The sequence below is a fragment of the Fusarium phalaenopsidis genome, assembly GCF_050370095.1.
Source record: "Fusarium phalaenopsidis strain FUZ10S chromosome Unknown contig_32334, whole genome shotgun sequence".
Lineage (NCBI taxonomy): Eukaryota > Fungi > Ascomycota > Sordariomycetes > Hypocreales > Nectriaceae > Fusarium > Fusarium phalaenopsidis.
In genome coordinates, this window is record NW_028145390.1 from 503291 (window position 1) to 513579 (window position 10289).

Consider the following 10289-nt stretch of genomic DNA (forward strand, 5'->3'; position numbering starts at 1 on the left):
GAGTCTGTGCGTCTTGATATAGGTCAAAATGACATTGTTACTTGAATTTTTCAACATGCTCACTATAAACAAAAAGCCGTTCGCCTTGACTCATTTTCCGTTCCCGTGGATATCTAGTCCATCTGGTCCACCGTCGTGGCATCCCCGTTGCGTCCTCCGTTGGCAGCACCAGCAACCTCCTTGTCGGCCGCGCTGACGGGGAAGCGCCAGTTGAACTTGTCCTCGGCCTTGGCCAGCTGGATATCCTTGAGGTGCTTCAGTAGCTTCTCAAACAGAGGGCCGGGCTCCTCCTGGCCGTCGGGGATGTAGGTCAGAGTCTCGGTCTTGCCGTCCCTGCGTCGGGTGATGGACCGGATGGGAACGAGGGCGGCGGCGGTGCCAGCGGCAAAGACCTCGCTGAAAGAGCTGAGCTCGCCGTACTTGATGGGTCGCTTCTCGACCTTCCAGCCGTAGCTGCGGCCGAGCTCCTGGATGCTGTCGCTCGTGACACTGTCGATGACACAGTGGGAGTCGGGGACGACCAGGGTGACATCGTCACCGTTGACCTGGGCACCGATGAATCCACTGGTGCTGAACTCGTCAATCTCCTCGTGCTTGACGCTGTCCAGGTGCAGCGTGATGCCGAAGCCCTCCTCGCGGGCCTTGTCGCTCCAGCGCAGCACGGGCGCATAGTTGCCTCCGACCTTGGCGTTTCCGGTGCCGTTGGGGGCGGCGCGGTCAAAGTCCTCAAGGATCAGAGCCTTGACGGGGTGAGCACCGTGGTAGACTCCGGTGGGGATGACAAAGACGGCAAAGGTGTACTCCTCGGGAGCCGACAGGCCAAGCTGGGCGCTGGAGCCGTAGAGCTGGGGACGGATGTAGAGGGCAGCTCCCGTGTCGTGGGGAGGCACAAACTCGGCGTTGAGGGCGACGGCGGCGCGGACGGCCTCGAGGAACATGTCGACGGGGACATGGGGCATGGAGACGACGTCGGCCGAGTGCTGAAGACGAGTGGCGTTGCGATCAGGGCGGAAGACGGTGATGCCCTCATCGCCGGGAGTTCGGAAGGCCTTGAGACCCTCGTAGGCCTGCTGGCCGTAGTTGAGCGCAGGAGCCATGCCATGGATGCGCATGAAGGGGTCGGCGACGAAGCGGAGGGGTGTCCATTTGCCAGTCTCTCTCGAGTAGGTGGACTCAATATGACCGTTGACTAGATGTACAATCAGTCACAAAAGACTCGACGGTCAAAAAGGTCCAATGTCGTACCCTCGCGGACCTTGAAGCCCACGTTGGACCAGTCAATCGTGTTGACAGGCGGAGGAGGGAAAGCAGCCATTTTGTCAATGTCGGACGATGAGTACCCAAATATTGTAACGGCCAATTGAGCTGCAGCCACAAAGGTCAATATCAAATACCCCCGAGAAAAGTATATCAACTCACAGCAAAAGAATATCGACGAGGAACAGGGAGGATAAATAAGAAAGAACAAAGAGAGTTCCAAAAGCTTCGCTGACTGACTCTGCCGCCCTTCCGAATCCCCTCCCCGCGCCGATGTCGCTCTGTGTCCTTTTTTTTGCGGGCCGCGGGGTTGCTCCCATGTCCCAGGGTTTCTCGTATGTCAGGGCGCACTGCTGACGGCGGCAGTTTCAGATACCTCCTCATTGGTTGAGTAGCTCACCTGGCGCTCACCGAGGCCCCTGTAGCTTCTCACCGTGATGTCATAATGAGTGGACAACAAAGAGCTTCATAATCGTGACAAAAACGGCGCTGCATGGGTCAAATGCTGACTCGGGGGCTCTAAAGACGGAAACGTTCCTTTGACCGTTGCATTAGGGAACCTACCCTTGACCTGGAAAACGGAGCGGAGCGGAGCCGGGACGGAAACGGCCGCGGGTGAGAAGGATCGAATCGAACCGAACGAGTCATGGTGAAACACAAACCTCACATTGACAGGTAGAAACGCCAAGTCCTTTCCATCATGTTTTATTGACATTTCCATGTCTTTCATCGCCATGAATTCTACAGTCCAGAAACCCCCGTCTTCCATTCTAAACAAGCCTCTTTGGAAACCTGCCCATTGTCTGTCCGTTCCGTCTTCCCCAAATCTCGTGAATAACACATATAACGAATGATACTAAGCTACAGGGAAAAACACGGCACTTTTTCAGAGTTGAGTGTCATGTTGAAACATTACTCGCGAGAGTGTGCAAAGTAGTAAGGAAAAAAAAAGTCCATGTTGTAACCATCGTCTCCCCGTGGAATCATTGCCACGTCTTTTTTTTTCTTTGACATAGGAAAAGTAAACACTAGGAAAACGACATAAGAGAAACAATGGAGAAAAAGCTATCAGAGAATCACATCTCTTGGTGTTGTGGAGCCATTGTTTGTCCAGCTCCTGGTAGAAATATCCCTGCGCCCGCTGACCCAACGCCAACGGCACAAAGACATACAAGCAAATACCATGCAAGAATTCCAGAATAGGCCTCTAGTCAGGCGAGAGCCGCCAGCCTCTGGAGACAAGTAAGAACACCTAGATTAGAGTCAGCAAGTCATCCTGGTTACATCCGGGTCAGCTGGGTCACATACCACTGACGCCCTGCGTAAGAGTGGCGGTTGCCTCGGTATTGCGGTTACCGAGACTGACTGTGATGACATTCTGCACAGCCTTATCCTCCTGCAGCCTGTTTGCCCACTTGAACACCTTTTCGTCCTCTCGACCGTCACCAACAACCATCAAGAAGTCAACAGGCGTCTTGTGGGCCTCATTAGAGCTCATCTCCTCCTTGAGGGTTTCAAACACCTTCCTGGCGGCGGTTCTCTTGGTCCAGTCGATGGGTTCAACAGCAATACAACCGTCGAGCGCAATGGCGTGGACACGCTGTGACTCACAAGCGTCGTTGACGTGGCTGGCGCAGTCTGATGCCTGGCGACAGGCCGTCTCGTAGTCTTCAGCACTCTTGTAGTGGAAGATGAGACTGCAACGACGTTCCTCGATCTCGGCTCCGGGGGTTCTCTCGAGGTAGTATGTCATGATGGGTCGCACCGACTCCTTCCAGTCCTTGATGTGTTCGAGATCGGCCATCTCAGTCCATTTGTCCTTTCCGTGGCTCTTGAGGAAGCATCCATTCTCGGCAATCAATCCCAGGTTGGGGACTCGGCGGAAGACTCTATCCAGCTCTTCGGGTCGGCGGCCCGACATGACGTAGATGGTATTACGCTCGTCGAGAAGAAGATCGTTTAGCACATCCAGGGTTCGCTGAGGGCTGACGGGGATGATCTGGTTCACAGGACCCCAGCTCACCAGGGTACCCTCGTAGTCGATGATGAAAAGTCGACGCTGTGCCTTGAGATACTTTGTAGACAAAGACTGGATGGAGAGGCGGGGGACAGACGTCTGGTCCCGCTTGTGCTGCTCCTCATACACCACATCCAGACGAGTAAGGAACTCGCTGAACCAGTGAGAGCCGGTGTGGTTCACCACGCGGTCGTAGAGGTTTTTCCATCGTCGCTCCTTTTCGGGCTCCTTCATCTCCAAAGCTTGCTTGATGGCGTCGGCGCACTGTCGGTAATCCCAGGGGTTCACCGCCAGCTCGTTCTTGTTGAAGAGTGATGAAGTACCAGTGAACTCTGACAGAATCAGAGAGCCGTGCTTCTTTTCGGGGAAAAGCTTTCCGTCCTGACAGAAGAGATATTCGTGAGATGTGAGGTTCATGCCCTCACGCTGGCTGGTGATCATGAGAGCATCCGCAATGGTCAACAGGGCAAGATACTGGGCATAATCAATATCTTGCTTGAGGTAAACCACCGGTTGATATGCGAGATTGGCCCATGAAGAGTTGACTCGGGTGACAATGTCGGAGACGGTGGCCTCAAGATCGCTCTTCTCGCTAGATGACAGGGCGACCTGGATGAGGACTGTGTTTTCGCGCCACTGGGGGTTCTTGTTAAGAAACAGCTCATAAGACAGCAGCTTCTGGCGGACACCACGGACGTGGTCAAGCTTGTCACGAGCCACGATGAGCTTCTTGCCCTTGTAACGTTCCTGCATGATCTGTAGCCACTTGGCCACCTCTTGGTCCTCTAGGTGTTGGCGAAGACTGATGGGGTCGATACCAATCGCCAGGTGAATAACGTCGACAAACCGATCCTCCAGCTGTAGGCCATCTGGTGTCGCTTCGGCGCTCAAAAGCCTGCTGCAAGTCTGGAGGAAGTGACGTCCGTACTCGTGGATCTGGAAGCCGATGAGGTTAGCACCGAGCATACCCTCCAGAAGCTCCTTTCGAACAGCCAGACACCGGAACACCTCTGACGAGGGGAACGCGACGTGCAGGAAGAAGCCGATCTTGGCCTCAGGGAGCTTCTGACGGATCATGCCGGGTACAAGCAACAGGTGGTAGTCGTGGATCCAGATGACGTCGCCGCGCTTCCAGTTCTTGACAATGCGGTCGGCAAAGGCCTGGTTGACATTGACGTAGTACTTCCACGAGTGATCCTCATAAGCCTTGCTCTTGGGGTTGTCGGGGATCTGATAGTGGAAGACAGGCCACAGGATGTGCTTGCAAAAGTGAGCATAGTGGCCGTCAAAGTCCTTGTCGGAGCAGAACACGGTCAACATGTTGTGCTCGTTGGCAAGCGTATCCTCAATGTCCTGCCTTTGCTGGGTGCCCTCAAGAGCATCGGTCGGCATGCCCAGGGTGCCCACCCAGGTGTAGTCTTCAAGCTTGCCATCGCGATAGGCGGCCTCGGCGGCGTTGCGCAGTCCTCCGTTGCCCTGATCGGCATTCACAACCATCCAGTTTGCCGACGCAAAGACTCGATCGTGGCTGTCGCTCCGGACAAGAGACCTAGGCTGTAACACGCCCTGGCGGCCGAGCTCTCGGGCCTTTTGTATCGTACGGCTGTGTTCGGCGAGGGCTGCGGGTGGAGGAGAATTGGCGCGAGACTTGGGCTGGTTGGATCGGCTGCCCCAAGTTCGCGAATCCTGACCTTCAGGCGAGTTTACGGCGTGGGGGAATTGTATCCGGAAGCCATCTTCGTTGGCAAATAGGTTCGGCGACTCGGGGTCTTCAGTCGGAGTATGAGGAGGGGTCAAATCGTCCTGGGTCTGGAAGAGACTAGGCTGTCGCGCGAGGGGTTGCGGGCGCGAACTCGACGAAGCAGCAGCATTGGAAGATTTCGCGGGCTTGGAGCGTCTTGAGGGATCGGCGCCGGGAGGAGGAGTACCGGGAAGAGTGAAATGGATGGTTTTAGGGAGGAAGCTATTGTCGCGTTCGCGTTAGTGCAACCCAAGATGAAGGGAGGGGTCAAGCGGGGAGTCGATATGACAAGCGAGGGAAACGTACAGAGAACACACGAAGACGGTCATTTTGAAGATGTGTGAGAAGCGCGTCTAAATGTAGATGTAGGATGCGAAAAGAGGATATGTGAGTATTTCGGGCTGAGCCAGAAACCAGAGTATAGTCGGCGGAAGAATCCGATATCTATTGAGATTGTTGAAAGCTCCCGTATGACGAGTTCATGTGAAGGCAGAATTGGCAGTCAGAGTGGCAGTCGTGTTGCTTTTTGTTGAGGTCTGACGGTCGCTATGTCGCAGGCAAACGCCTCTTTGTCGCAGATGCGATTGGCTGTAACTGGCCGTGGCAAGAGTGTGGTGGTGACGGGAATGAGTATAGGATTGTATGGCTGAATTGTCGTCAGAGTCTGGTGTCAAAGGAGTCAAGTTCAGAAGAAACACACGAGATTATGGTGCTTGAATGCAATAGCAAAGCAAATCTCCGACGTCGCCGTGTTGCGCTGAGCTCCGTTGTGCCGTGTCGTGAGATTCAGGGCCGGCGTCAGGTGGTTCGAGAGTGCTACGCCCAAGCTTGGACAGCTCCGAGGCCGCTGCTTAGTTGCTCCTTTTTTTCAATGAGGCGAGGATCAACAGTCAATGGTGAGTGAGCAGACAGCTGGCTTATAGGTCTAGCTCATGGAACAGGGAAGAACCTGTACGACAGAACAGGGCTTGTGATTTTGCCAGGTCGGGGAGAAGAGAGGATGCACCCGGTGTGAGCACTGACGTAATGCTTGCTGGTGTTTTTGCCGGATGGGAATTTTGAGCCTCCAAACCGTTGGTACCTGACCAATGCTTCCGCAAGTGGAGAATCAGAACGATGATATCAAACGAAGACGTTGATATTGTAGGATGGATGAGTAACAGGCAGGGGAGGGTAGTCAATAAGTGAGCAATAGAGTAGAGGTAGAGGGGCAGGAGAGTAAAGGCAAAGGCAATTCAACAGAAACAAAGTCGTGACGTCGTCTGAGAAAACAAGCCGGGCTTCGGTAAAATAAACGTTGAGAGCCCAAGCCCAAAGCAAGAAACAAGTAACTTAGCAAGGAGGCTTTGGTCCGTGAAGGTTGGGATGGAGAGAGGGGGGTGGGACTTGAGGGAGAGTGAGGGGGGAGTGACTCGGTATAAAAATGCAAGTTTTTGACGAGTTTTTTTTTACTCGAGTGCTTTCTACCCCATGTCAGGCCCTGTTCCTCCAATTCTCTCAAGAGGAACAGGACGAAACTCGGAGCGTCGACCGATGCACGGCGGGCGGGTGTGGCCCACGCAAAAAGTCTCGTTATTCTTTGTTTCTTTCTTGGACGGACCCGTCGGTTGGGTTGAATTCTGTCTTAGCGGGTAGGCTAAACACGGGCCCAGGGCGGAGGGGGAGGGGCGCGTCAAGCAGGGCAGGGATGGCGATGCGATGCGATGATTGACGAGAGAGTCAAAGATGGGGCTGATGACAAGAGCAAATGTCCACCTGCTTGGGACTGCCACCAACAAGGCACGAGGGCTGCGCTGTAATGCAACGAGCTGTGTGCAGTATCTGATAGGTGACGATGGTGTGGTAGGCGTGGCAGTAGAAAGATGCTCTCTCAAGAGGTACGGTGCTTGTAGCAGTCAGTTAAAGGTGTGGATGGGATGGCCGGTTCCAGGTGAGTCTGATGAATGGGGAAGGCGAAGCGAGGTTTTTTTTTCTAGGTGCCGCGAGCAGTCAAACGGAAGAGATGCCTCCGGTTGACTGAAAACGAGGGCATGATAACGAGATGGTGGATGTCGAGGTTGCTCTCGGGTTGGTTGATGTCACTGTCAGTTTGAGGTTTTTACTGAAGCTCGCTAGGAACTGCCGGGATAGGGCAATCACCACCAAGCATGTGCCTCACTTGCAGGATCTGGGGGGAGCTGGAAGAGCCATGGCCAATTCAACTGAAAGTCTAACAAATCGTGCCTGTTTACAATATGTCTTTTCTCGAATACACTATTCACAGACTAATTGTTCGCGCTTAGCCCTCATCCCTAGATCGTCCCAAGCTTCAAAGCTCCAACTAGGTACCTAGCTAATTATTTCCCAACCTAAAACCAAGCCGAGCATCACGACAAGGATTCCCTACAGCTTGGGAGAGCTCCAGACCAAAAGCTCAATGCTACCCTTTTTCTGCTTCTCCTCTTCCCGGTTACCTCCCAAATCGACACACCCTCCAAACTCGTCTCGCCGATCATGCACTTCAAAACCCATGCCATGTTGCACCCGCATTCATTCACCTGACGCCGGGACAATTTTTTTTTTTCTTTGACTAACAGCTAGCCAAACACATGGGGATAAAAACACCCACCCAAAAGTGACAAGCGCTTGACTATGTAAACCGACGATCGATAGTTGACATAGCAAGACCAACAGTGTGAAAAAGCAAAAAACACGTCGAGAGAAACGTCTATCCAATCGTCCATCTCCAGGTCGACCTCCTTTGCCACTCGCGATGCATCACATCGAAAGCGGCCCGCAAGGCGACGACCGGCTATTCGAGAGCAAGCCAAGTATCCATGAATAAACATTATGCGATGGGCTGCATTCCAAAATCCTCCAGCCAGTCAGCCAGCATCGTCATCAAAACAGCGGCGCACGCCCTCGCCTCTGCGTGCCAAGACCGATTCTGACTGTCCATTCAGCTTGCGATCCTCCAACACGGAGTCTTGGTGGCTCCCCAGTCTAGGATTATCCACGCAGAAGCACGCCTTGGATGAGTGAAAAAAAAGAAAGGAGCTAAATTTACCAAGATAATCTACAGCATGTACACACATCTTTATCAAGTCTCGTCATGATGCCCTTGTCGAAATGCACCGGCCCGTTTCCTCGGTCTCATCTACCCGTCTCGCCGTTCGCCCACACCGGGATAATACATCACTACTTTCACAGTACCCGACCGTTCTACAGTTACTTCTACTTCCCCTGTAGTTCCTTTATCCGTTACAGGCCGGCCCCGATGCTTGGCCAGATCCGCATTGACCATGCGATTGGGGTCAGAACTGCATGGGCTACATCTCTCTGTGGACCTTGTTCTTGTTTTTCTGGTTGGTGGCGTACCCTTTGATGGTTACTCCCGGGTTGCCATGCTTGGAACCTGCAAGGCTTGCTGCTGACTTGGGATATTTCGCGCTCCCTTTTTTCGTTTCTTTTCTGCAAGTGACTGGTTCTTGGTTGGTAGGGACTGGAGATGCTGCTCCCCGGTCCATGTGGTGGTTGAACTTGAAGGCTTGTACTGGCATCAGATAACAACCTGCCCATCAAGCTCACACTTCCATCCATCATCACGCACTACTGACTACGACATCAGCAACGCATCCATCACCCCAAAGAGGGGATCTTCAGGGGATCCTATCTCGTACTAGGGGCTCTTTGAGAACCTTGACTGCACCCCGCAGCTTCGCAATCCATATCCATCATCTTGGCCTCCGCTTCATCATTCGCCCCAGGCTGCTTGGTGGAGTAATTCCCTCCCTCCCTGCGCCGCTTCAAAGCTTCTTGGCCTAGAACAACCCAGGACCGATCAACCCAGCCCCGGGATAACGGCATGGCATGGATGGGTATAATCCCGTATGGGCCAAGGGTCTTGAGGTAGAGGTCCGTGTCACATGGGAATTATGACTGAGGTTGTCACTGTCCCATCATGACTGTTTTGAGCATCAGCTATCAGAACATCGACTCAGCCCGTCACCGAGCAAACCCTCAGCTCTGTTCAAGACAGCCTCACCAGCCAAACAAAACCCTCGAGGCGACTCATCCATGCTGTGATTAGAGACACGGCTCCATGCCGTCTTACCAAAGATGTCTGAGCCATGTGTCTCATCTGCAAGCCATCAGCAAATGGTCCCCCCTCCCCGCCTCCTCCTCCCCTGCCTGGGCGGCCATTGTTCCCCAACTCTTTCTGCGCCAAATGATCTGACTGCCTTGCTCTGCCCCTCCGAATCGAGATTCTCTTTTGTACGTATCGAATGGAATGTGCAATGTGGGAGATACTCGGCCCCAGAAGCAGGGTTCTTCGGCTTTCAGTCTGAAAAGTCCCGTTTGCCCACAGCCGGCCGGAGTCCCGGGCTCCCTCGGACGGCCGCCACGGGACCGGACCAGCGTCGCTCAATGGGGACATGTTCGGCGATGGGATGGAGAGATTGCCATGTGCCGTTCGGTAATTGTGCGTCGTTCGTTGCCTGTTCGTTTTCGGATGCCATGACGAGCGAGATACCTGATCATGAGGTATTCGAGTCCGCATTAGCTGGAGCGTATAGTCCACGCTATTAGTCCATGATGACTTCAACCTGTCTCCAACTTGTCCATCTCGACTGGCAACTTGATCCGTCCAGATGACCTCTTCCCCGTCCTGGTGCAGTAACCTCACCCGCCGTCATGGCCCCGACGCCCCCGCACAAACCGGCGGTTCCACCTGTGGATGTCAAATCTCGAAAACCTGAGCACCATCTCTAGGGTAATCTTGTCGTCGTCTCAAAGTCCAGTCCCGCTGCTTTCCGGCGGGGTTCTCATCCACTCACGATCGGTGGAGAAGCCTCGTGGGTGTCCTGCTCGCATGGGCAAAAGAAAAGCCACTGGCTCTTTCGGCGTCGACGTGCTCTATCTTGCTTCATGGAACATTGGTAAAGACGCAATGCCGGACCGGGCCCGAGAAGACCCGACGGGGGAGGCAGGGCAGGGCAGGGCGGACGAGGCGTCAGAGCTGGGTCCTGGCCTGTTCCTGATCGGTGTTGGTGCAGCATGAGGCTGTTGCAACGCTTGTTGCAGCGCTTCGATGCGTCCTGTCCTTGCTTGTGGAGGCGAATAAAAAGAGGACGAGACATTGTGTGCGCGACCCAACTATCGTTGCTGACACGCGCGCTCTTCTCCAGGGCCAAGACCAGACCGAGCCTTCTAGACATTTCCAACAGACCGTGTATTCGTGATGGGTGTCAGGTTAACGGCCCGAACGACCCTTGGGCTCCAAGCTCCCCAGCT

General features: G+C 54.1%; 2 protein-coding genes across 2 annotated transcripts; both read right to left on the reverse strand.

Annotated features, from left to right (window-relative positions):
• Nucleotides 1-113: 113 nt before the first annotated feature.
• Nucleotides 114-1315, reverse strand: LRP88_14277 (aminotransferase; the record flags this gene model as incomplete). Its single annotated transcript, XM_083250627.1, has 2 exons — nt 114-1189; nt 1246-1315. The coding sequence occupies 2 exons, from the start codon at nt 1313-1315 to the stop codon at nt 114-116; spliced, it is 1146 nt and encodes a 381-aa protein (XP_083093692.1).
• A 1153-nt stretch (nt 1316-2468) lies between these two features.
• LRP88_14278 (glycosyltransferase family 20-domain-containing protein) lies at nt 2469-5344 on the reverse strand (the record flags this gene model as incomplete). Its single annotated transcript, XM_083250628.1, has 3 exons — nt 2469-2509; nt 2566-5237; nt 5322-5344. The coding sequence occupies 3 exons, from the start codon at nt 5342-5344 to the stop codon at nt 2469-2471; spliced, it is 2736 nt and encodes a 911-aa protein (XP_083093693.1).
• Between the last annotated feature and the right edge of the window lie 4945 nt (nt 5345-10289).